General features: G+C 51.9%; 1 protein-coding gene across 2 annotated transcripts; it reads left to right on the top strand.

Annotated features, from left to right (window-relative positions):
- Nucleotides 1-1220: 1220 nt before the first annotated feature.
- On the top strand, nucleotides 1221-21374 carry KCNJ5 (potassium inwardly rectifying channel subfamily J member 5). Of its 2 annotated transcripts, XM_045585448.1 has the most exons (4): nucleotides 1221-1500; nucleotides 7517-7622; nucleotides 17642-18589; nucleotides 20231-21374. In XM_045585448.1, exons 3-4 carry the CDS (start codon nucleotides 17653-17655, stop codon nucleotides 20554-20556), a joined length of 1263 nt encoding a protein of 420 aa, XP_045441404.1. In that variant the 5' UTR covers nucleotides 1221-1500; nucleotides 7517-7622; nucleotides 17642-17652; the 3' UTR covers nucleotides 20557-21374. The 2 variants fall into 2 exon arrangements, with proteins under 2 accessions (XP_045441404.1, XP_036305400.1); XM_036449507.2 differs by lacking the exon at nucleotides 7517-7622.
- Nucleotides 21375-24949: the final 3575 nt, after the last annotated feature.

Below are 24949 nucleotides of genomic sequence, written 5' to 3'. Positions count from 1 at the left end.
CGCCTTGTCTTGTTGACACTGTCCACCCCATAAATATTCATGGAGCACCTGTGCTGGGTGCAGGGCCACAGCAGAGAAAGAGACCGTCCTAGCCCCTGCCTGGTGCAGCCTTGGATCCGGGAAACACTGGTGTCACAGGCTGCATCACTGTGCCTGCTCTCCCCCCTACCCCCCCCCCCAAATCTCATCCAGAGAGACACACTCAGGGGTGTTGAACCCAGAAAGTTGGCAACAGGCAGAGCAGGGTCCTAGGGAGCACCAGCGGCTAGGAAGGGCCACCTGAGTGCACCAGTCCTCAGAGGAGCCTGTCCCTTTGCGGGGCGGTGGCATCAGCAGCCGCTGTGCAGCTCGAATTCATGGGGGGGGGGGGGGGGGAAGAAGCTCGCCTTCCTCTCTCCTGGCCTGGGCAGGAATCCAGAGGGAGGGAGCGGCCCTGCCCCGCCCGCTGAGCATTCAGGGAGGACTTCCTGTGCGCCTAGCAGAGCTGAGCTCGGATAGCCTTTCTCGCTATCCTAGCCCAGCCTGGGGCCACCTGTCCCTGAGAGAGCGGCCAGGGCCAGGGGGTGAGGGAGAGCCCAGCAGGCACCAGCAGACTCGCTTCCTGTCTCTGGACCCGCCCCCCCTCCCTCCGGGGCGCTCCAGACCCTCACTCCACCCACAAGAGCGAGAGCGTCCAGGCTGTGGCTCCCAGACTTCCCGGAGGGGGTTCCCTGCTGCCAGGTTCCAGCTAAAGAAACGCAGCTATGTCCTCCAATCTTTCTCTCTGAGCCCCAAGGAGCGACTGAGCAGCCCCTCCCAGACCCCAATCCCCATCCCTGCCCTCCTAGGTCCCACCCTCTCTCTGCAGGCTCCACCGCACCTTAACCACGCGCTCACACTCATGCCCGCACTCGCGCACACACACATGCACTTGCGGGCGCTCACACACATGCACACATGGGCACAGAGAACCTCCGCCATCAGCATCTGCAGGAGCAGGGCACACCCGAGAGCCAGGGGGGAGAGGGATGTGGCCCGCCCCTCGGGTTCTCCCTCCACCTTGCAGGTCTGAGCCACTCAGAACTGCCGGTATCCCCTGGTCACGTGGGAACCTGGTCCCCATCCTCCAGCCCCACCCCTGCGGTGCCCGTGGCCCCTTTAAATCAGTTATTACTCAGAAGTCCTTTCATACAGGAGGCAGAAGGGGAGAACAGGGGGGGGAGAGGGAGGGTGGAGGGAGAGAGGGAGAGAGGGAGGCGACAGAGAGAGAGAGAGAGAAGCCTCCAGTCCCTCGCCAGAGGAGGGAGTGACCAAGGGGCTGGTGGGGAAGGGACAGGATGGCTTGGGAGCCTCTGCCAGCCAGCAGGACGGGGCAGGCAGAGGCTCAGGCGGCGTCCCAGGCTGTGGTGATGGCGGGGGCTGCAGAGCCCCCTCCAGGGCCACGCCCGCCCCTGCCCAGCCTCTAGGGGACACCCCAGAAGTTAGCATTGGTGCCACACTGAGAAGCTGCCACTGCAACAAGTAAGTTCTCTTCCTTGGCTCCTCCATTCCTCCCGCCCCCCCTCCCCCAAGCACGTGGGGCGCCCTGTTCCCCTGGCCACCGGCTTTGACGGGGGACCAGCCTGTCGGGGGAGCTGGTGGGAACGAGGGAGGGTTTAGGGTGGTTGGGTCCAAAGTTCAGCCATGAATTCTGGCTGGGAGTTGGCCCTCGGAGGACTGTAAGCCTGCAAACCTCTCTGTCCCTCTCTGTCCTGGCACTCCAGCAGGGGTTCCTGCCCACCCCCCAGACCCCCATCAGGGGTGTTAGAGGCCAGGGCAGGGGACAGAGGGACATCATGCCCTGGAAGGCAGCTCTGCCTTCAGATGGGAGTGCAGGGGTGCAGTGGGCTCGGGTGGGGGTGGGAGGATGAGCTCCCTCAGCCTCAGATCCTCAGCTTCATCTTGCTTGCTTTCAAGTCTGGCCAAATGACTGTGTGGCCTTGCTATGCGTGCCCTCTTGTGCCTGGGCACTTCCTGCGTGCCTCCCCGGCTCTCTTTAACCATCTTTCCGATTGTGCTTCAAGGCCACGAGTCAGGGTTCAAGTGCAGGGAGAGGGAACAGCGAGAGGGAGCAGGGCAGGACATGGCCCTTATTCCCATTTCCCCAAACCCAGGGGTCCCCCGGGCTGCACCTCCCTTCAGACAGGCCTCTCTTCCGGGCTTCTGTAGGGTGGGCTCCCCAGACCCTATCTGAGCCTCAGAGGTCCAGGCCTTACCCCCAGCATTGGGTCAGGGAAGACCAGTCCAGCAACACCCATGGGTACGTCCGTGTGTGATTTGGGTCGGGCTGTGCCAAGTACCTTACTCTCTTTTGATCCTTTGAGTGGAACAGAAATGATCACCCTCCGTCTCCAGGGGAGGAGTCGCTGGGGCTTGGGGCATGCGGCTGAGTAACTTTGGGATGTTTGCAACTTACAGGGAGACTTTCACCCGAGTCTCACTCCCATGTTTTCACCAGGAAGCTATGTGCCCCAGGGCTCTCTGGCTCACAAAGCGCTTCCCACATGGGAGTGGGGGCGGGGGGAGAAGATCATATTTATGGTGTGGTGTCCTGGGCTGGACACATGCACGTGGCTTCACCTGGGCCCCGTCCTGGGCTGGTGGTCAGTTATCTCACGGGCTTTATGGATGACACCGGAGCCTGGAGAGTTCTGAGCACTCTACACCCTGTCCTCCAACTTTTTTTTTTTTTTTAATATATTTTTATTGATTTTTTACAGAGAGGAAGAGAGAGGGATAGAGAGTTAGAAACATCAATCAGCTGCCTCTTGCACACCTCCTACTGGGGATGTGCCCGCAACCAAGGTACATGCCCTTAACTGAAATCAAACCTAGGACCTTTCATTCCGCAGGCTGATGCTCTATCCACTGAGCCAAACCGGTTTCGGCTGTCCTCTGACTTCAAACCCAGAGTCTTTCTGAGATCCAGCATGGGGGTAAGGGTTAGGGAGACGGTTAGAGTGATGGTCCGGCACTGGGACCCCAAACTCCTGCTCTGACCTGAGATGGCATCACTGCTCAGAGGCGGAAGGCCAGGCTCGCCAGGGGCACAAGGAGACGGGGCATGTGCTTCTCGGCAACAATAGCAAGGAGTTGTCACGTACCGGTTGCTTACTGTAAGACCTTAGGCATCATGTATGTGCGAGGGGATTGTGTCTTCTTTTCCCAGCCACCACTCTTCCCACGCTCCTCCTCTACCGCACCCAACCCCAACCCCCAGCCTCCTGGACCCAAACTCTGAAAGGAAGTTCCCAGGATGGAGGCAGATAACCTAAGGCTTGGGGTGGAAAAAAAAAACAAAAACAAAACAAAACAAAACAAAACAAACAAACAAACAAAAAAAACAGTCATTCTTTTACCTCGGGAGGAATTAGGGGTTCGGGCTTTACCAAGTGTTTATGGTGTTTATGGCTTGTCAGACCTGCTCATTCATTCTGAGATTGATAAGAACGTATTACAACAACCGGAACTATTAATATTATACACAGAGGGCCACCTTCGGGAGGGAGAGATCCCAGAGAGAACTTGCTGCACACTCCTCCACGCACAGGGCCCACTCCTCCCCAGCCCCGTCCTAGATCCCCCAGCTTTCAGACAGAGAGGGGAGGTCCCACAGCCACAGGGGGTCCTGTCCTCTCCAAAAGCCGCTGTTCACTGTGCATCCTCACGGTGTGTCTCATCATGAAGTAACACGTCTAAGCAGAGAGAGCCTAGTGCCATCCAGCAAGCACTACAGCTAGGGGAGGGGAGGGGAGGGGAGAGGAGAGGAGGGGAGGGGAGGGGAGGGGATGCCTTCTCTGGCACTGAGTGGGGTCCCAGTGGCATCCCCAGCATGGGTGCCCCGATCCTGTGGGCCCACCCCAAGAGACACAGAGCTCTGTCCACTGTGGTCCAGCAGAGGCCTCACTGCCCTGCAGAGTGTGCAGGAGGCACTCTCCAGGGCCTCTGCCAGCGCCCACCTGGGCCCCTGTGGGAAGGGGCTCTGGTCACCTGGATGCAGCTAACCCTCCAGCAGACGAGAGACCGGAGGGGCCATTCTCCACGCTTCATTCGCTCTTAAAGGCACCTGCCTCTCGACACCGGTGGGCAGCTCGCAAAGGGTGCACTGAGCATTCGCATACCTCAAATCCACGTCTACATCTATATATTGGTTTTAAATCCGTTCCTCAGCCGTTTATTTGACCACCTATAAATGTGCCAGGAAAAATTCCGTCCTGAAAGCCTCAGAATGTGATCATTAGAGTCAGATTATGCCTTCCACATAGGAGAATGTTATCAAAAGCTTGCATCTTTGGGCCTAGCCGGTTTTGCTCAGTGGATAGAGCATTGGCCTGTGGACTGAAAGATCCTGAGTTCGATTCCTGGTCAAGGGCACGTACCTCCGTTGCAGGCTTAAATCCTGGCCCTGGTTGGGGGGCATGCGGGAGACAACCCATAGATGTTTCCCTCTGTCTCTTCCCTTCCACTCTCTCTAAAAATCAATGGAAAAGTATCCTGGGGTGAGGATTTAAAAACAAAAAAACAAAAAACAAAACAAAAAAGCTTGAGTTTTCTGATACTAGTAGAGTATTTAGCCTGGGGGTCGAGGGAGGGGGGAGGTAAGGAGGGGGGTGGATGATAAAGAGGAGGAAGGAACCCAGGCATCCATTCCGTAGCTGGCAGGTGCCCTTTCCACGGGTCTGGGCTACAGGCAGGCCTTTGGGAGCCAACAGTGCTTCTAAAAGGGCCCCGTCGTCAAATGTCTATTGAGACAGCCATCAGCCAGGAAGAAATTTTTGTTTTTCCTAAAGACGAGATAAGGAGAACTTGAGTGCAGATGCAAAGAATTACAGAGAGACACTTGGGAAGAAAATACCCGGATGTGTTTTTCTGGGACACTTGCAGAGTGGCTTTCTCTAGAAGACCAGAGCGGACAGCTTCCCCTCCCTAGACCCCACTGCCCAGGGACAAGGGACGGGGTGGGGGCCCTGCCCGCCCAGCACAGCTTATCTTGTTCCTCCCACCTTGACATTCTGATAAGGGAGCTATTCTCGTCCCTGGAGCCCAGCTGGCAGCGGCCCTTGTCAACAGCCGTGTTAAGTTAAATGTCAGAACCAGACCCTCAGCACATGACCCCGGGGAACCTGCCCGTGTGCCAACTTGAGGTTCCATTATCATTCCAGCCCCGAGTGGGCCTGGGGCACAGGCTGGGACTCATGGGACCAGCCTGGCAGGTGGCAACAGCACTTCCTAGTTATCAAGGGTCAACCCATCTGGCGGCAGGAGGCTGGGGTGGGGTTGACAGGAGACATGGATTGGGAGGGACAAGAGTGATCATGACAAGCACCCAGTCGCTCACGCTCATCTGCTGTGACCCACTTGTTGGGGCTACTCCTCTGCATCTTGTCTTATCATCCTCCTAACAGAGCCTTTTACAGAGCAAATGCTTTTTTTTTTTTTCCTTAATTTTTTTTATTAAGGTATTATGTGTACACATATCTTACCATTGACCCCCTACCCCACTCCCATACATGCCCTCCTTCCCCAGAGTTTTGCTTCCATTGGTTATGCTTAGCTGCATGCATATAAGTCCTTCGGTTGATCTCTTATCTCCTCCACCTCTCCCTAACCTTCCCACTGTAATTTGACCGTCTGTTTGTTGCTTTACTGTCTCTGTATCTATCTTTTTAGTCATCAGTTTATAATGTCCTTTATTATCCATAAATGAGTGAGATCCTGTGGTGTTTTTCTTTCATTGACTGGCTTATTTCACTCAGCATAATGCTCTCCAATTCCATCCAGGTTGCTGCAAATGGTAAGAATTCCTTCTTTTTTTTTTTTTTATGTCAGTGTGGTATTCTGTTGTGTGGATGTGCCATAGATGCTTTTCATTTTGATGAGGCCCAAATTCATCAGTTTTTTCTTTTATAGGCAAGGCTTTCAGTCTAAGAACTCTTTGCCTGCTCTTGATCTCATAGAGTTTTTCTCATATTTCTCCCTAGAAGTTTCCTAGTTGCATTCTTTACATTTATGTCCACGATTCACTCTGCGTTAACTTTTATTTGGAGTCTGAGGCTTAAAGGGGCAAGGTTCACTTTTTTTTGCCCATCCTCTGGTACTATTTGTTGAAAAGATCATCTTTCTTCCACTAAATCCCTTTGCACTTTTGTCAAAAATCAATTGAGCACATCTGTGAAGGCCTATTTCTGGGCTCTCTGTTCTGTTTCATTGATCTCTATATCTGCTTCTTTGCCAATACCACTGAGTCTTGATCACTGTAGCTATAGAATGCTTTAAAGTCAAGTAGACTGACTTCATGCATTTATTCTTTTTTAAAGGTGTTTTACCTATTTTAGAGCCTTTGACTTTCATATAGATTTTAGAATAATCTTTTCTATAGCTCCCAAAAAAAGAACTCATGTGAGATTTTTATTGGAATTATATTAAATCTATATATCAATTTAAGGAGAATTAGCATCTTTACTGGCTTGTGTCTTTCCATCTAGAAACACAGTTTGTTTCTCCATTTAGTCAGATACTCTTTGATTGCTTTCATCAGCATTGATGGTTGACAGCAGTCCTTTTTGATCCACCATGACCAACTGTGTGCCCTCATGTCACTTAGTTTCTCAGACCTTCATTTTACTTTCTGTAAAATGGGTATAATAATACTAATATGAAATGACATGGGAAAGGTTCAATAAGACAGCAAATGAGAAATGTCTGGCTTTATGTGTTCAATGGCTTATTTCCCTTTGACTGATTCTCTTACCTATTCGGTTCTTTTCTTCTTCCCAACTCCCATATTCACTTTCACTTCTCTTCACTGTCTTTTTTCTTCATTCATTGTCTTCTTAACCTTCTTTCATTCTCATCCCCTTATTCTAATTCTTTTCACTCTGTTCTTCTCTTATCTGCCTGGCTTTTCCTGTTTCATTGATACTCCCGAGATAGTTGTCAGATTCCTGTGTATTGAGTCATTTTGGGGCATTCTCTTTTCCTTGTTTTTCTTAAACCAGAGTTGGACCTCAGGGCTGGTCATCCCGTGTTAAAATCCAGATAAACAACACTAGCCATTTACTCACCATATCTTGTTTCTCAGTTTCTTCATCTATGAAATGAGAAAAACAGGACCTATCTCATGCCTTTTCTGAAATGATGAAATGACTTAATACATGAAAAACATTTAAAATGCAATCTGGCATATGGTAACCTCCCAGAGATTTCAGCTATCATGATTAGACTCTTACCCATGATGCCCCACGTCTCTGGTCCTTCCTCACTGGCTCCCTGACCATCTGCCACCTCCCATCTCTTTTACTTGCATATAAGCATATTCATGTTCACACCCTCTTGCTCTCTCCATCCTGTCTTCTCTGCACTACACCCATCTCTAATTCCCTAATTGTCATTGATAAACTGGCACTAGCCCAGGAAATGTGTCCCTTGGGCTGCAGAGAGGAAACAAGTGGTTTTTCATTTTGATTTAATTATTCATCTCCTTTATTATTTACCGCAGAATACATACTCACAGCCCAGGGTAACAATGAAGAGAATGTAGCATGGCTGTGCAGCTCACTTCCAAAGAGATAACAGGCTTACAAGGAAAAGTACTGGATACACAGGTACAATCCTGGGGGAAATGGGAAATAAATTAGATTTCCATGCCCTTTTATTCATCTTTTTTTTAATTTTTTTATTTATTTTTTTACACATCTTCTACAAGGGCTTGGGAGGGGGAGGCTGCCTCGTAGCCAGTAAGCCACGGCCAAGTGTTAAAATGAGTAGGTGTAATGCCCTCGAGTGGCCCACGGCAGCCTGTCAAGGAGGGAAATGAAATATTCCACCTAAAGCAAATGTGCATCAAACCAGTCGAGAGCCTTAGCCACAAGTACATTGGCTCAATAATTAGCTACACATGAATATAGCTATGATTTTATGTAATAGTAATACTGGTATTATTTCACACCTCATACCTGCTCTTCCATAGGTGCCTTGGCTCAATAATTAGCTGCATCCTGGGCATAAAACCAGCCCACATGGTCTCTCCCCCGCGCACCCCTCCCTCCTGCACACAGCCCCAACAGCCCTGTCTCCCCAGGATGCCCTCATTGCTAGCACTCAGCACCCATTACATCTTAGCCAGAAATGGCCCTGGAGGTGGCCTGCCCCCCCTGCTGTAGAGAGGGCCCCCCTCCACCTTCTCTGAGGTATTTATAGCCAGCAATCTCTGGGCATTGATACCACCTCCACCAGCAGGGGCATGGAGGCCCAATTGCTTACCCGGAGCGCCCTCGGCAGCGAGTCTGCAAGGGCTGCAGCTGGAGACGAGAGAAGGCAGCCAGGCAGCGGATGCTCTGGTGTCACGGCAGCCACCTGCACAAAAGAGGGGCGAAGGGAGAGGGAGCAAGGCTATGGACACAGAGACATGCTGTTTAGGACCTGGGAACCAGGATGGTGGGAACTAGGGGACTCCCACACCCTCTCCGCTATGGTGTGTGAGTCCCAGATTGGTGTCCTGGCTTCCTTTGTACTGAGAATTGACAGACTCATTAGCGCAAACAGGAAAGTGAAAACAGGGGCAGAATGTATTGACGTTGCCACGACTCCTAACACCACGCTCCGCCAAACTCAGAGTACAGCCTGGCGTGGGCCCCTGAGGATAGGCCCCGCCCAGAGTGTATATTGGCAGCTGACCGATTGAATCTGACTCACAGACATATTTTCCTAGGCTCGCTCGCTGTTTCATTTTTAAATTCGCTGGCAACATTTTTTAAAAAAAAGGGATTTCATGTGTAAAACTCATTCCTAGCTTTTCTGGAAAAAGAAAGCGGGAGATCTTGCAGCACCAGCTCCACCTCCTTGCATGGCGAGAGCTTCTGTACTTAGATTTCATGTGTGTTCAGCTCCCCTCAGTCCCCACCACTTCCTATTGTATGCCCCAAACCCAGAGCAAATTATGGTGGCATTTACCATGTAATGCTTTTCCTAAAATAAAGAGTTATACCTTTTAAAATCTTTTTCTCTATCAAGGCCTCTCATTTGGATAAAAGTAGTAAAAGTGTCCCATTCAATCAGCCAGCACCTGCGGTGTCTGTGTTGAAAGAAGAAGCCGCTATGGTCCCTGGCCTCCCTCCTCTGCCTCTGTAGGCGGCAGAGCTCGGTACCGACTTCATGGGTCTGGTGATTCCACTGCACACCCCACTCAGCTAAGATATTCCCGAGTGCCAATGTTCACCCCACTCCCGACAGAGGCAGACACACTTAGATGGAGTGAAATCCAGCCAGGGTTGTTAGGAATAAAATTGGTGGCTGTCCGTTAGTGGTCTCTTCCTTGTAAGGGGCCATATTGTTTGTTAAACAGAGACACTCCTGGGAGTTAGTGGTACTCTCTGATGATTCCAGGACAATAGATGTTCACTGGGACACGTGGACACCCTGTCTCTTTGGAGCAGTTAGCGACCTGTGGGCATAAATATTGCTGTAGTTAGAAAAATCCAGGAGCAGCTGTGAGCACTAAGAGGTGGCTTTTAGCTCTGGCTGAAAGCAGGAGGGTAGGGAAGGATACAGCCCCAGCAGGAGCAAGGGGGTGGTCCCAGCAGGGGAAAAGGGGCCCCCAGCTCTGCTGCCCAGCCTGGCCACGAGGCACAGAGCAGTAAACCATAACTGGTTTCCTGGCGCAGATCAGCACATGTCATCTGGCTGCTTCCTGGCCACGTGTGTCAGGGCCTGAGTCCAGAGGCTCACAACCACAGATGAGCTGGTCAAACCCTTAGGGTGGAGGAGGAGCTACCTCAGAGGGAGGCAGCGGTACTGCCATGAGAGGCTGTGGAGTCAGAAGGCCCTGTCCTGCCACTTAATAAGGGAGTGGCCTTAGGCAAGTCACTAAATCACCGCCTTGGTGGTCTGTCTGTAAAGGTGGCCACTAGTTGGACTTCCTTCGATTTAAGTGTTAAAGGAGACAGTGCACAAACAGCACCCAGCAGAGAAGACACAGTGGGTGCCCTATAAATGGGCCTCTGGGGTGGTACTGTCTGCTCCCAGGTTCTCAGGGCAGGAAGGCTCCTCTCAGCCTCCTACACCAGGCTCCCCGGCTCCTGCCCACCAGGATCCTAGCACCACCTGCCCCCCTGCCCTTCAGGCTTCCTGATCCTCTTAACTACCCTGACTACCCAGTCTCCTCCTGACTACCCTGTCCATCAGCTCCTCCTGCCCACCCTGGCCACGCAGAGCTGAGAGCTGCTCCTGGGTCTCAGTTACTCCGTGTTACACTGTTGCTTGTGTGTTACTGGCCATAACCTGAGCTCCTCGAAGGCAGAAAATAGAGCCGTGGCCCTCGGCCCAGGCTGCCTGTTAGCCTGGGGTCAAGTGCTCCTGCCTGGGTCTCAGGCCTCAGTGAGGGCCCAGCTCCCAGCTGATCAGGATGGGCCTGGATTGAGGACCAGGGTGGGGACTGGACTGAGGACCAGCGACACCCACATCACCGGAAGTTCCTTGAAAAACTGCAGGTTCAGGAGTTGACATAAAAAATGTCCAAACCTGTAGAGTTTTTATGAGTTCATTTGAGACAGATTGATGACGATTGCCAGGAAGCAAAATCTCGGTGGACTGAAAAAATACTCCAGAGAATGGCAGTTTTACAGCTTATTTTATACATTAGAATAAAAGGGGGATATTTAGGGGGGGTACATGATATCCATGGGTGGTAGATTAAGGAGGCAGAAGAAAGCAAAGCAGGGAAATCAGCTGGGATTAGATAAAAAGGCAAAAAGGAGAAATCCTTATACCCTCGGGTGTGGGGGCAGTTAATGGTTAATATTGACAGCAGGAGGAGATGGCATTCAGGGAACAGTGAGGGCACTGTGGTCTCTGCTCAGGTGCCAGTGGCTGTGCCCTGGGAGGTGTGGAAAGGGAGATTTCTCTGAGATTCGGAGCTCTGATCCCTTAGCTGCACAGGACAACAGACAGGCTGCCTTCAGGCAAAGACTGACCCTTGTCCAGGACGCTACAGGCCAAGGACGTGGCTGCCTGTGGGACGCATTTTTGTTTAGGAATTTTTACCTCTGTGTTCTCTGAGTTGAGGAGGCCACAGTGCAGGTGCCCCGAGGTTTAGGTTTTCCGTCCACACTGGGAAACCCGACTTACTGAGTCAGAGTCTGCATTTAGCAAGATGCTGTGATGGGAAGTGAGGGGAGGCTGGTGCAGCACTGCCCCCTCTCCTGCCACTGCCCCCAGCACCCAGCACAGTGCCCACTGGCAGAGGCTCTCCAATGGGGGCTCCACTCATTGACGGACTGAATGAATCTGTGCCAGTTTCCAAGGGATTTTCACACTTAATATCTCCTGTGCTATCACCTAGATTTTTTTTTCATTTTAATGTATTTTTATTGATTTCAGAGAGACAGGGAGAAGGAGAGAGAGAAAGAGGGAAACATTAATGATGAGAGAGACTCATTGATCACTGCCTCCTGCACGCCCCCCATTGGAGATGGAGCCTGAAACCCAGGCCTGTGCCCTGACGGGGAATTAAACCACGACCTCCTGGTTCATAGGTGGACACTCAACCACTGAGTCACAGCAGCCGGCCTCACCTAGATTTTTTTTTTTTTAACTCAAGTTCAAAAAGTAAGACCCTAAAACATCCAAGAATTAAAGACTAGACTCCCACCTAGGTTGATGAGAACAAATAGCTGCGAAGGGAAAAGGGTTTTAAATAAAATACCAGATGGGTTTTTAAAGATTTACTACGCCCGGGCTCTTTTCCATTAAAGCTCAGGATGCACAAACAAGAGCGGGTGCTGCTGCTGTCCTTGCCCTGAGGTCGGTGATGCTGGGAGCGGGAAACCAGGTCTGGCCCCCCGGGAGGAGCCAGCCCAGCAGTGTGCTTTGGGCACATGAGCCCTGGGTGGCTGAAGCCGAGGGCTGACTCTTCCCTGGCTAAGAGGGACTCGGACACCGGCTTCGGGCCTCCCTCTTGTTCCCGAGACAGGGCCTCCTGTCTGAGTGGGAACGCTAGAGGCCCTTCCTGCCTCCCTGGACCTGCCGCCTGGCGTCTACAGCTGGGCTTGGGTCCAGGAAAGACCCTGTCCCTCCAAGCATCTGATTAGGCCGGACCCATCCTAGAAGGGATTTCTTCAAGTCACCTGGGCTGTAACATGATCGAATCATGCCAAGGAAGTGCCCTGTCCCCAAGTCTGGGGGAATATCCCTGGGGAACGAAGGCAGGAGCCTTCTGAACATCTTAGAATTCAGCCTTCCTATACCTAGTACATAGTCTATTGCTAACCCCTTTAACTGTATTTTTATTGTTTAAACTTTAAACTATTACAGATTTTCCCACCCACCCCCTTGCCCACCTCTACCCAGCCCCAACCCCCCTTCCCTCTGGCCAACATCGCATTGTTGTGTGTGTCGATGGATTATGCATAGATGTTCTTTGGCTAATCCCTTCACCTTCTTTCATCCAGCCGTCCCGCTTCCCACCCCCCTGGACAGCTATTGGTCTGCTCCATGTATCCACGCCTCTGTTTCTATTGATATATCCTTCATCAGTTGAGTTTTGCCATCACGCCTTTAAGGCTCCCTGCTCACCTGGAGGACCTCTGAGGGCATTGGGGCAGCCTACTCACCAACCTGTTTGGAATATTTTCATGTCTTAACAACCAGTACGGCCATGGAGATTCCTATAGAACAGTGTACAAACAGCTTACAGTGTGAGATCTGAGTATGTTTGTTTCCCCCAGCCACTCTTCCTCCACCATCTCCCCGTACCCCTCATCTCAGAGAAGGCAGACTTGGACCCAGAGTAGGAAAGGAAGGAGGTGTCTGCTCTTCCCATCTTCACGATAGGGAAACTGAGGCTGAGAAAAGTCTCCAAGCCCAGCACACTGTTCAGGAAACCCAGCTGCCAATCAAGGGCAGCTTCTATCTAACTCCTGAGTTTTAAGAGCGTCCTCCACAGAGTCTCCTTCGCTGGGGAGGGAGCCTTGGAATTCTTCACACTGGCGTCCATTGCCGTGGATGTGACATTCGTTAATGTATCCCTTACAATGCAACTTCCTTTGATGTTGTCTCTTTTGATTCCCCTTGTATTTTTATGTCAAAGAGATGAAACCACTTTGTTGGACTTTTTCTCCAAGAGCTTTCATCATGTCTCAGCACAGCTTCCCACTCAGGGACACAGGGAGGACTGAAGATGAAGAGCAGGGAGGGGCTTGATGAGGTTTAATAGGATTTGCTCAAATGGGTGCCCCTCCCTGGTCCTGTGTGCGAAGTATGGGTGGGGTACCCAGGCAGGACAGTCTCAGCCTTTCTCCTTGCTCCTCCCTCCACAGGCAGTGCCCAGACCCCTGGGTTCAAAGAGGTGAGGCTAGAATATCAACTACACAGGCCTGCATCTGCGTTCATCTTAGTCAGTGCTTTATCTCCAGCTCTTAGCACAGGAGATAGACTGTAGTGGTTGCTCAGCTAATGATGGCTGAACAGATGCATAAATTAATAGAATGGCTCTTGAAAATCTCATGATACAATGTGATATGTCAGTTATCCTATCTAATAAAAGAGAAACATGCAAATTGACTGTGCCGCCACTATACCAACAAGCCATGCCCACCAGCCAATCAGGAGCAGATATGCAAATTAGCTCAACCAATGTGGTGATTAATTTGCATATGCAGGTGCAGAGAGAAGACTGAAGACAGCTTAGAAGGAAGCCAAGCACTGTAGAAGGGAGCGAAGCTGCAGAGAAGCAAGCAGTGTGGTGGAGACTGGAGGGAAGCAGGTGGGGCTGTGGAGAAAGGAGGGAAGCAGGCAGGGCTGTGCACATCTCCGCAGGAAGCCTTATTGCAGTAATCTTCCTGGTAAGGGCCTCTAGTCTATATAACAAAAGCCTAAGCAATCATTACAGCAGAACGACCAGTGGCTATGAGGCACACTAACCACCAGGGGTAGACACTCAATGCAGGAGCTGCCCCCTGGTGGTCAATGCACTCCCACAGGGGGAGCACTGCTCAGTCAGAAGCTGGGCTCATGGCTGGTGAGCACAGCAGTGGTGGTGGGAGCCTCTCCCACTTCTGAAGCAGCACTAAGGAGCAGCAAGCCAAGCATTAAGGAGTACCAAGCAGGTGGGCGGTAAGAAACAAAGAGTCTCAAGCTGTGAGAGGGCACAGGCTGAGGGAATCCCCCACCCCAACCCAGTGCACAAGTTTTGTGCACTGGGCCTCTAGTATCTCAATAAAGAAGAATCTCACTGCCCCTGAATATTCTTTTGATTTGATGGGCCATAGCCCTGGAGGCTAAGGTTTCTAAAATGCATATTTCACTTGCTCTTTCCTTGATAAAATCTGGGTAGTAGAGGCTCCAAGCCTTTCAGCTCCAAGCTTGCCCTGCAAATTGGGGTAGGGTGCTTTCCATTCTCAGATGCTTAGGCCTCTTTCTTCCTGTTTAAAATGGATTAATGGAATATTGTATTACATTTCAACTCAAGGAGAGTTGATGCGTATACATCTACATTTATACTTACATGTAGGTTCCTATTCAGATATTCTTTCCCTGGATCCCATAATGGCCCTGGGGACTGGACGGGCAGGGAATAGTATTTGCATTTTATAGCAGTACACGGAGGCCAGGGCAGGTAGAGACTCTGTCTTTGGATCCCAGAGCAAGTCTGAGATCATCAGGAAATGAGACCAAGGACCACAGCTTCTGGATGTTTCTTTCAAGTGCAGCTGAGCAAGACCCAGGTCTCACCTGGGCTGAGCGAGGAGCCGCTTCTGCAGATAAGCTCAGGCCCTGGGACTGGACTGGAGGGAGCCCCCTTCCCCATCTGCTGGCCACCAGTGGCTTCCCATCTGGGCCGAGCATCCTAGAGAACCTCTCTCTGCTTCCAGGACAGCACGAGGCCTCCTCCTCCAAGAATACATGAACATGTGTTTAAAAATAAAGAGGAAATAGTGCAGAAAATCGGCAGAAGGCTGTTTTCCCCAAAGAACTGAGGGCAGGAGAGCAGAGCACGCTTTCCCAGGTGCCCTAGCCAAGGACTCCTCTTGTGGGCCCTGCGCCTGCCTGCCCAGCTTCAGGGGTTTGGGGAGCCCCAGCAGCATTCCCATCTGGGTCCAACCGCTAAGATCCCAGGGGTATCTTAGCGGGGCCTTGGTGTTATTCCTGGTGTGTCTCACTGCTTCTGGGCATCTCCCATGGAGTTTTCCATAAAAGTCTCCTGCCGCTGAAACCGGTTTGGCTCAGTGGATAGAGCGTCGGCCTGAGGACTCAAGGGTCCCAGGTTCGATTCCGGTCAAGGGCATGTACCTTGGTTGCGGGTACATCTCCAGTAGGGGGTGTGCAAGAGGCAGCTGATCGATGATTCTCTCTTATTGATGTTTCTATCTATCTATTCCTCTCTCTTCCTCTCTGTAAAAAAAACAAAAACAAAAACAAAAACAAAACATATCTATATCTATATCTATATCTATATCTATATCTATATCTATATCTATATATATATTTTTTTTTTTTTAAGTCTCCTGCCTGGGACATAGCAAACTCATGCTGAGATCCTGCAAACAGCACCGAGCGCATCCCTGATTTGCCTTTGTGACTGTCGAGTCAGGAGCAGGAGCGGCTGGCCATGTGCAGAGTGGGAAATGGGCAGTGGATGTCCCACACAAGCAGCCTTCCTGTCCCCCTCAGTGAGATAGCTGGAAGCTGCTGCCATCGCCCATCAGCGAAGGCAAAGGTCTGCCAACATCAGCTTCCTCGCGTGGCCCATAAGGCAGCTGGCTCCGTGGTTAGGGGACATCCATCCAGGTTGTCCTGTCGGGGATGCAGTTTCTGGGGAAGGCGAGACCCCAGGATATCAAGAAAAGCTTGTTTATGAAGAGGTAGAAGGACTGACTTATAGCAGTCCTGGAGGTGGGTTCTCCCAGGATCAGAAGGTCATAGAACTTTCTGGAGGGAGCAGTTCATCAGTCTACGCAGGAGCCGTAGAACATCCACTCTGCGGGCCATGTACGGTGGGTGCTGGAGGGTGGGAAACTGAGACCCAAACCTCACTCAGCCGCTCTCTGCCTGAACTTCACTTTCTCATCGGATGTTGGAGAGAGAATGACAACACTGGTCTGACAACATTGTTGTGAGGACCAGAGATAATCTTCTGGCATCTTAAACGGGTGTGAGCAGAACATCAGGAAATCTGACGGAGTACCACAGCTTCTGGGTGTTTCTTTCAAGAGCAGCTCAAGCTCCAAAAACGTTTTTACAGCCTTTTAAAAACTTTATGTTTGAGATATAACTGACAGAACATTGCATTCGTTTTAGCTGTACAATATAATGATTTGATATATGTATGCAATGCAAAATCATTACCACAGGAAGTCTAGATAATGTCCTTAGCACTTCAGCAGACAGTCACAATATTTTCTTTTATGTGAGAGCATTTAAGAGCTACTCTCAGCAACTTTCAAGTATACGATGCAGTATTGTTACGTATAGTCACCATGCTGGACATTGCACCCTCGGGACCTGCCTTATAACTGAAGTCTGTGCCTTTTGAACCCTTCTTTAAAAAAATTATATATATGCGTGTGCACACACACTCACACACACACACACATACATTGGTTTTGAGGGGGGGGGAGGGAGAGGGATAGAGAGAAACATCAATGAGAGAGAGGAAGTCATTGATTAGCTGCCTCCTGCATGGCCCCCACTGGGGATTGAGCCAGCAACCCAGGTATGTGCCCTGACCAGGCGTCTGCTCCGACCAGGAATCAATCCATTAGTTTCTGGTTGACACTCAATCACTGAGCCAAATCAGCTGCCAGCCAGATGAACCCTTCACCCATTTCTCTCCCTCCCCCTCCCTCCTGCCTCCGGCAACCACCAAGCTTACATTCTAATGGAGGAAAAGAGACTATTAGAAGTAAACATGATGCATAAGCAAACAACGCAGTATTTATGACAGAGAGTACGAGATCCTACTCCGATGGGTTGTTGTGGATATAAGTAACAGCCCATGTATAACATGTAGGCCATGCAAAGAATTTAATAAGTTATTGCAATTGTAATTTTTAAATAGCTCCCAAATTTCTTTAACTCCTTTAACCATCATTCTAGTTTGCAACTAGGAACTGCTCATTGATTCCTTCAACAAACACCTATTGACCCACTATTATACCTCATTGATTCCTTCAACAAACACCTAATGACTCTCTATTATACCTTGACCCTATAATAGTCACCAGAAATACAAGTCAATCATTAAGAAAACATGTTCCCACCCTAACTGGTTTGGCTCAGTGGATAGAGCGTCGGTCTGCGGATTGAAGGGTCCAGGTTCAATTCCAGTCAAGGGCATGTACCTTGGTTGCAGGAACATCCCCAGTGGGGAGTGTGCTGATTGATGTTTCTCTCTCATTGATGTTTCTAACTCTTTATCCCTCTCCCTTCCTCTCTGTAAAAAAATCAATTATATATATATATATATAAAATGGAAACATGTTCCCGTCCCTTGAGAATCCCACAGTCTAGTCGACTGTCCATAGTGGAGTCGCCTTGGCGAGCTCAGAGGTGGGAGTGACCTTGAAGTCCTATGTTTCTAAGAATCAGAATAGTCCACTTCCTGATGATGTCTTTATTCTTAATGCAGGTGTCCCAGCGATGGCCGGGGACTCGAGGAATGCTATGAACCAGAATATGGAGATCGGAGTCACTGCCAGAGACCCCAGGAAGATCCCCAAGCAGGCTCGCGATTACGTGCCCATCGCCACCGACCACACCCGCCTGCTGGCCGAGGGCAAGAAGCCCCGCCAGCGCTACATGGAGAAGAGCGGCAAGTGCAACGTGCACCACGGCAACGTCCAGGAGACCTACCGGTACCTGAGCGACCTCTTCACCACGCTGGTGGATCTCAAGTGGCGCTTCAACCTGCTGGTCTTCACCATGGTCTACACCATCACCTGGCTCTTCTTTGGCTTCCTGTGGTGGCTCATCGCCTACATCCGGGGCGACCTGGACCACCTCGGGGACAGGGAGTGGGTTCCCTGCGTGGAAAACCTCAGTGGCTTCGTGTCCGCCTTCCTGTTCTCCATCGAGACGGAGACCACCATCGGGTACGGCTTCCGGGTGATCACGGAGAAGTGCCCTGAGGGGATCATCCTCCTCATGGTGCAGGCCATCCTGGGCTCCATCGTCAACGCCTTCATGGTGGGCTGCATGTTCGTCAAGATCAGCCAGCCCAAGAAGAGGGCCGAGACGCTCATGTTCTCCAACCACGCGGTCATCTCCATGCGGGACGAGAAGCTCTGCCTCATGTTCCGAGTCGGGGACCTCAGGAACTCCCACATCGTGGAGGCCTCCATCCGGGCCAAGCTCATCAAGTCCCGGCAGACCAAAGAGGGTGAGTTCATCCCCCTGAACCAGACCGACATCAACGTGGGCTTTGACACTGGGGACGACCGGCTCTTCCTGGTGTCGCCGCTCATCATCTCCCACGAGATCAACGAGAAGAGCCCTTTCTGGGAGATGTCTCGGGCCCAGCTGGGCCAAGAGGAGTTTGAAATCGTGGTCATTCTGGAAGGGATGGTGGAGGCCACAGGTAAGACACTTCGTCTTCCTTAGCTGTCTCACACCCAGGAGCTTAGGCCACTGGCAATGCAGAGGGTGGAAGGTCCCGCTTGAAAGTCCAGAGCTGGCAGAGTTCACCAGCAGCTCCCTAAAGTGTGACCTTGTGGCTCAAGGTCAAGCAATAACAACAGCTGGTGTTCATCAAACCCTCCCACCTTCCAGGCCCAGCTTTAAACTTTGCAACACATAAGATATCATGTAATGCCCTCCCGTAGCCCTAAGAGACAGTGTTCCTGAGGTCCCAGGTTAGGAAACAGAGGCACAGGCAGGCGAGTTATTATTTCTCCAAGGGAGGTGCTACTGAGTTGTAGGATCAAGATTCACACTGTGGCAGGGACCCTAAAGTTGTCACTAGTTTCCAACAGGCTAACACACCTGCTTCCTCCCAGCCTGGCCCCGGTGCCAACCCGAGAAGAGCTGTGTGATCTAATGACTTCGGGAAACACGGGGTTAAACAAAGGGGACCTGGTTCCTAACAATGGGACTTGAAGGCGGCTTTCCATGCTGTGAGGTGCTTGGTGAAGAGGAAAGGGAGCTGCATTTCCCAGACTCAGGGATTTCCCCAAGTCTCAGAATCTTTTCTTTTTTCTTTAATATATTTTTATTGGTTTCAGAGAGGAAGGAAGAGGGAGGAAGAGATAGAAACATCCATGATGAGAGAGAATCATTGATCGGCTGCCTCCTGCACTGGGGATCCAGCCCACAACCTGGGCATGTGCCCTGACAGGGAATTGAACTATGACTTCCTGGTTCATAGGTCAACACTCAATCACCGAGCTATGCAGGCCTGGCTCAGCGTCCTCTTTTTGAAGAGACACCTATGTGCCAGACCTATGGGAAGGGGGCTCTTCTGGCTCCTCCCCCTGCCTCCAGCAGCCTTCTCCCAGCTTCTGGCTCAATGAACACTGGGTGTGCAGAGAACTCTCCACATACGTGTAAGCCCAAGCAGTGCCCTCTCCACAGCCAGCCTGGCATCTCCCATCAAGGAGCCAGTTGTGTGTGCATGCATGTGTGCGTGTGCGCCTGTGGGGGGGGGGGGGAGGAGGGGAGGAGAGGAGAGGGGAAGAAAGGGAGAGGCATTTTCTGCCCAGGTGTGTCTATTCAAAACAATCCCCATATGTCCTAAATGCCCGTCTGCTTCTGTGTGTGCACTCACTCTGAATATCTTTCCCTGCCTCTGTTCTGTTTAGTCTTCTAGATCTCAGTGCTGTTTTCAGGAACCATGTCCATAACTCCGGCTGTTCCAGAATTATCCACTCCAGTGTCCAGGAGCCCATGCCAGAATCTTCCATTTAATTTGTTACTTTCTGTCTAATACCTTGAGTTCCTTCAGGGCAAGGACTATTTCTTATTTAGCTTACCACAAAGTAGATGTTCAGCAAATGCTTGATGAATGATCAAGTGTGGGTAGATGGATGGGTGGATAGATGAATGATGGGTGAATGGGTGAATAGATGGATGGATAATTAGATGGTTGGATGGATGGATGGATGGATGGAGGCATCAGTGGGAGAAGGAGTGGGTGAATGAAAGAATAGATGGATGATAACTGCAGGGTTGAATGCATGCATGCCTGTGGGCAGTCCTAGTGTAAGTACTCTCTGTTCTGCAGGCATGACTTGCCAAGCGCGGAGCTCCTACATGGACACAGAGGTGCTCTGGGGCCACCGGTTCACGCCAGTCCTTACCTTGGAAAAGGGCTTCTACGAGGTGGACTACAACACTTTCCACGACACCTATGAGACCAACACGCCCAGCTGCTGCGCCAAGGAGCTGGCGGAAATGAAGCAGGAAGGCCAGCTCTTCCCGTGCCTCCCCCCCAGCACCCCTCTGCCAGGAGGCTGTGCTCAAGCAGAGCTGGATGCTGAGGCTGAGCAGGATGGAGAGGACCAGCTGGAAGGGCTGAATGGTTCCCGGGAGACCAGGGGCTTGGTGTAAGGGCTGCACTCTCCCCACAGCCTCCCTCCCTGGCTTCCATGAGCTCAGAAGCTGCAGCGCCAGGGCTGGGGTGAACTCACTGAGTGCCATGTTTGGGGACTCTGTGGGGAGAAGTAATATATCCAGCCTCAGAACCTCCCAGCTCAGGGCCTCTCCAAACAGGTGTCCTCCCCGGATCCCCGAGGCAACGCTGCCTCTTCTCTCCCAGCCTCTGTGGGCCCTGGCTGAGGGCCAGGCCAGGATGGGATTCCCACAATGAAAGTGGCCTCTGACCCCATGCACCTCTATCAGCTAGCTTGGAGTTACCTCTCTCCTTGGGTCTCACAAACCAATGGGCAGCCCCCCTCTAGGATGGACAGGTAGGGAGGGCAGTCACTTCCAGCCCCTCATTCCTAACATCCCAGGCTCATCGTGGATTCAAAGAGAAGAGATTCTGCCCTCTTAGATGCTCAAACACCCATCCTAGACGGAGGTCACAGGCCTCATGTGTCAGGGTGGGTCCAAGTCACGCAGGGATGGCCTTTCTGATCTGAGACCCACAACCACTATGGGGCGCTGCAGAGAACAGGGCCTTGATGGTGTCTCGTGATCCGTGAAGGGTGTGTGTTTCCTCTGTTGAGCTCTGCGTGTCCAAGGCCGCCTGCTGGACCCTTCATCTCCGTAGTGTGACTCTCAGAGGGTGGCCTGGGCCACGGAGCTCCTCTGCGTACCTGGACTGTGTCTCGGCCCCTCGTGAACACCCCCAATCACACTGTGGCCTGCGCATACACCCCACTCCCATCAAAGGGAGAACCCAGATGCCCAAGAATCTCAAAGTACTTCTACCCTTCACCGTGGTTTTCTTCCACTTCTCACAGAGCCTGCGGTGGCTCCTGGGAGAAAGGAAGAATGGCGTCCAACCAGGGAAGGGAGAGGGAAGGACAGCAGAGAGAAAGGCAAGCAAGTAGCATTGCTAAGTAAAAGCATCAGCACTCATCATCTATCGTTGACTGAGGTGTCTAACTTCAGGGCTCAGCACATCTTTGTTAACCAGCGAACTAGGGGGTGGGAGGCAAAACCGAGAGGTGACTGCAGAGGTAGCTGCACCGACAAGCCCAGGAGGGACCCACTCTCAGCTGGTAGTGCCAAGAAACCCCAGGCCCGCCCTCCAGTGGACAGGGGTTGAAGAAGGCAGCGGGGCTGGGGGAGTAGGGATGGTGCCCAGGGAAGGGGGAGGGGAGGGCTGCCTCCTCCCATCTTGCAAACATGGGGTGAGAGGCATCAGTGGATGAACATTAGAGAAAAGAGAAGGGAGGAGCTTTGAAACTGACAGCTGTACAGTGTTTCTCTTCTCCCATAGAGATGGCTCAGAAAGAGGACAGGCGGATGGATGGACAGACCGACAGTGCAGATTGTCATGTTAAAGGTGGAGCGAGTCCATATGTGTTGAGGCAGACAGAATTCTGATTAGCTGACCTAGACCTGGAGCGAGATTTCAAAGGGCCCCCAGCCTTAGAGTTATGAAGGCCACACCATCTCCACAGTGCTCTACTGGCCTTTGGAAATAGAAGCATAATCCAGCCCTAAACGTGAAGCGCCCTCCCTAGGAGTCACAGCGAAGCTGCCCGAGGCAGAAGGTTGAGGCCCAGAAAAGAGAACTGCGTTTGGTCCTGGGGCAGGTGAGGACAAAGCAGGCAGCCCAGGATGTGGACTGGTGCTCCTGGCTGCCACCCTCAGGGCAGCGGGGCCCTGTGCTTGGGCACACAGAGGTGGTCTTCTCCAGGGGCATGGCACTGAGCCAGGGTTCCAGGCACCCTTTTTGGTGAAGCAGGTGTTGGGATGGGCTGGAACCTGCCCGTGATCTGTGACAACTGGCCACTTCTTGCACATGACTTAACCCATGCCCTGCCTCCCAGGAGGCCTTGGGTCTCTTGGAAATCGGGAGCCGTAGACACTTGGTTCTTTTTGTCCTGACTTTGCCCCAAACAAAAACAGCTGGCCTGCGGTCTTTTAGGAGCATGCCTCTTTTAGCAACACCTCTGCCCAGGCACCATTCCCGAGGGCTGCTATGTGCCCAGCGGTGGGTGGGGCACTTCACCTGGGTGGTTGCCCTTACATCTCAAGACATGGCAGAGAAGCCCTTAGAAATCCTTATTACCAATGAGGCAGCTGAGGTTCAGAGGAGTTAATTAGTTTTCTCAAGGCCACACAGATAATGACGGGTGCCACGCGCCTCCCAAACAAACCCAGATGGGCATCTTCCTGCACAGCACCCAGGTCTGGGGCATCTGGTGGAGCTCGGGCAGCAGGAATCGGATGCCCCGCCTCTCCAGATGGTGGGTTTGTGTGCTGTGCTGTGTGAGAGAGCAGCAGCCTCCATCCACCAGCGGAACCTCCTTGGCAGGAGAACTGGTACATGGCTTCCTCTGATTCCTAGAGAATCAATGAGCTGTGGGGAGACATTAGATTAAGGTGACCAGACGTCCCGCTTTTGGCGGGACGGTCCCGATTGTTAACAATTTGTTCCGTGTCCCGTGGCGTTTTAAAAAAGTTTTTTTAAAAAACAGTTTTAAAGTTTTCTTTAAAAAAAAAAGTTTTTAAAAAGTCCTGATTTTTGAAAAGAATCTTTCCAAAAATCAGGACTTTGTTAATATGCCGTGGGACACGGGATGCGGGACAAATTGTTAAAAATCCGGACTGTCCCACCAACAGCGGAACGTCTGGTCACTTTACATTAGATGGGGACATACTTCTCCAGGAAGAAGCCAGTTAAGCTCTGCTCAAGTGTTTCGCTCTGTGTAGGATTTGTGAGTCTTCTTACTAAAAGGAACACCACCGTGCTGTTGAGAATTCATCCAATAAAGTGGATTTGATCTTACCACACTCTTCCTCGTCTAAGCAGATGACCATGGCCTTCCCACTGTGTGAGGCGTGGCTACAGTGTTTGGACAGGTCCGAGCCTTGGGCTGAGGAGAGGGCACAGTCCTCTCGTGGCCACGTGCAAGTCCCAGACTGGAGGGCAGAGCCCCCCTCCCCCCAGCACACTAATAGCCAACAGCTGTAGTTGTAAGCTGGCACCTATGGTCCGAACACCTGGCCCCTTGTGCCTAAGGCTGCAAGTAAACAAAGCCTGATCAGGTGCATGCAATTGAGTGGGACTGAAACCCACCAGAATGTTGTAAACACCTTGACCAAGCCCTTACTTTGCCTCATGGAATCTGGCTATAAATAAAGACACAGCTTGTAGTCTGTGGCACTGTCGCTAACTCTCCATCAGAGAGGACAGCGTCTCACCCAGACCCAGCGTTCATTCTCTTGTCTGTCTTTTCTCAATCCTTCACTGTCCCCACTCAGGGTCACTGAATCTGGCTGAGCTGGTGCGGCACATAAGGCGCTCTGGCACTGAGTATGCCATGGCCGTGCTGGCCCGCCACACCAGGCCTCTAGTTTGTAATAAAAAGCAAGAACCTGAACCTTCCCCTCAGCAAACCCTCCCTGGCCCAGGAGGTCCAGGCTTAGCCCATGCCGGTCAGAGGACTGGCCTCGACACTCCCTGGCTGTCTCTGAGCACCGTGTGAGATGACGGCCCGGAAAGTATGTTCACTCCTTTACGGCAAATCCATGTCTAGGAGGGAGTTTCAGAGACAGAAATCCTGTCGAGGTTTTTCCAAGGGGACTACTTACCTTTCCTCAGGACTGCTGGGAAAGCGACCTGAGCCCCCGTAGTGGAGGTACAAAGCCCAAACCACAGAGGAGGGCTCGGTGAGAGTGGACACATCGGCCTACGCGCTGAGCCTCCCTCTTGCGTGGACAAGTTGCGGGCTGAGGGGGTGAGGTTGCTGGAAGTAAGAAAGTAGTGACGGGCACATGCAGTTAGGATCCCTTGATGGGCAGGCGCCTACTGTCACTGTCACAGTCCACAGTCCACAGGCTACGTTGGGAACCTCACAGCTTTCACAGCCGGAGCCTTGTTCTCCGTGAACCTGAGGAAGCGATCAGGGGGTCATTCGGGAATTCGCCAGCCTCCGTCCCCTCGCTGAGGGACAGCCCAGCTGGGTCCGCTCCGCAGAGCAGATGGGCAGAGGGGAAATGCTTGCTGAACCCAGACTGCATCCTGGGGGTGGGAACGTGGCTGCCTGCTGCCCTGTGCTTCCCACCCAGGAGCCGAGTGGGTGTGGCCCTCACCCTCCGTCCTCTTCCCAGTGAGCACCAGGCTGGGATTGTGCCCAGGGGACATGCCCCATGTCCCCAGGCTGGTCATGTGAAAAGAGAGACTCCTGCAAGGGAGCCGCTCTTGTTTCCCAGAATCCCAGCGGGACCACAGTAGCAGGAGGTCCTGGCCATCGGTCCCACCGCCGTCCATCTGTCATTCCCTCCGGGCCCAGCGGGGTCCTGACAGCGGCTCACTGTGTCA

Source organism: Pipistrellus kuhlii, unplaced genomic scaffold (assembly GCF_014108245.1).
Source record: "Pipistrellus kuhlii isolate mPipKuh1 unplaced genomic scaffold, mPipKuh1.p scaffold_m20_p_20, whole genome shotgun sequence".
Lineage (NCBI taxonomy): Eukaryota > Metazoa > Chordata > Mammalia > Chiroptera > Vespertilionidae > Pipistrellus > Pipistrellus kuhlii.
This window is presented reverse-complemented; position numbering and strand designations above follow the sequence as displayed.

Excerpts from the sequence above, each read along its gene's own strand:
- KCNJ5 (XM_036449507.2), top strand. The coding sequence starts at position 17,653 with ATGGCCGGGGACTCGAGGAATGCTATGAACCAGAATATGGAGATCGGA. Across the intron at positions 18,590-20,230 it reads AGGGATGGTGGAGGCCACAG|GCATGACTTGCCAAGCGCGG; the intron begins GTAAGACACTTC and ends TCTGTTCTGCAG.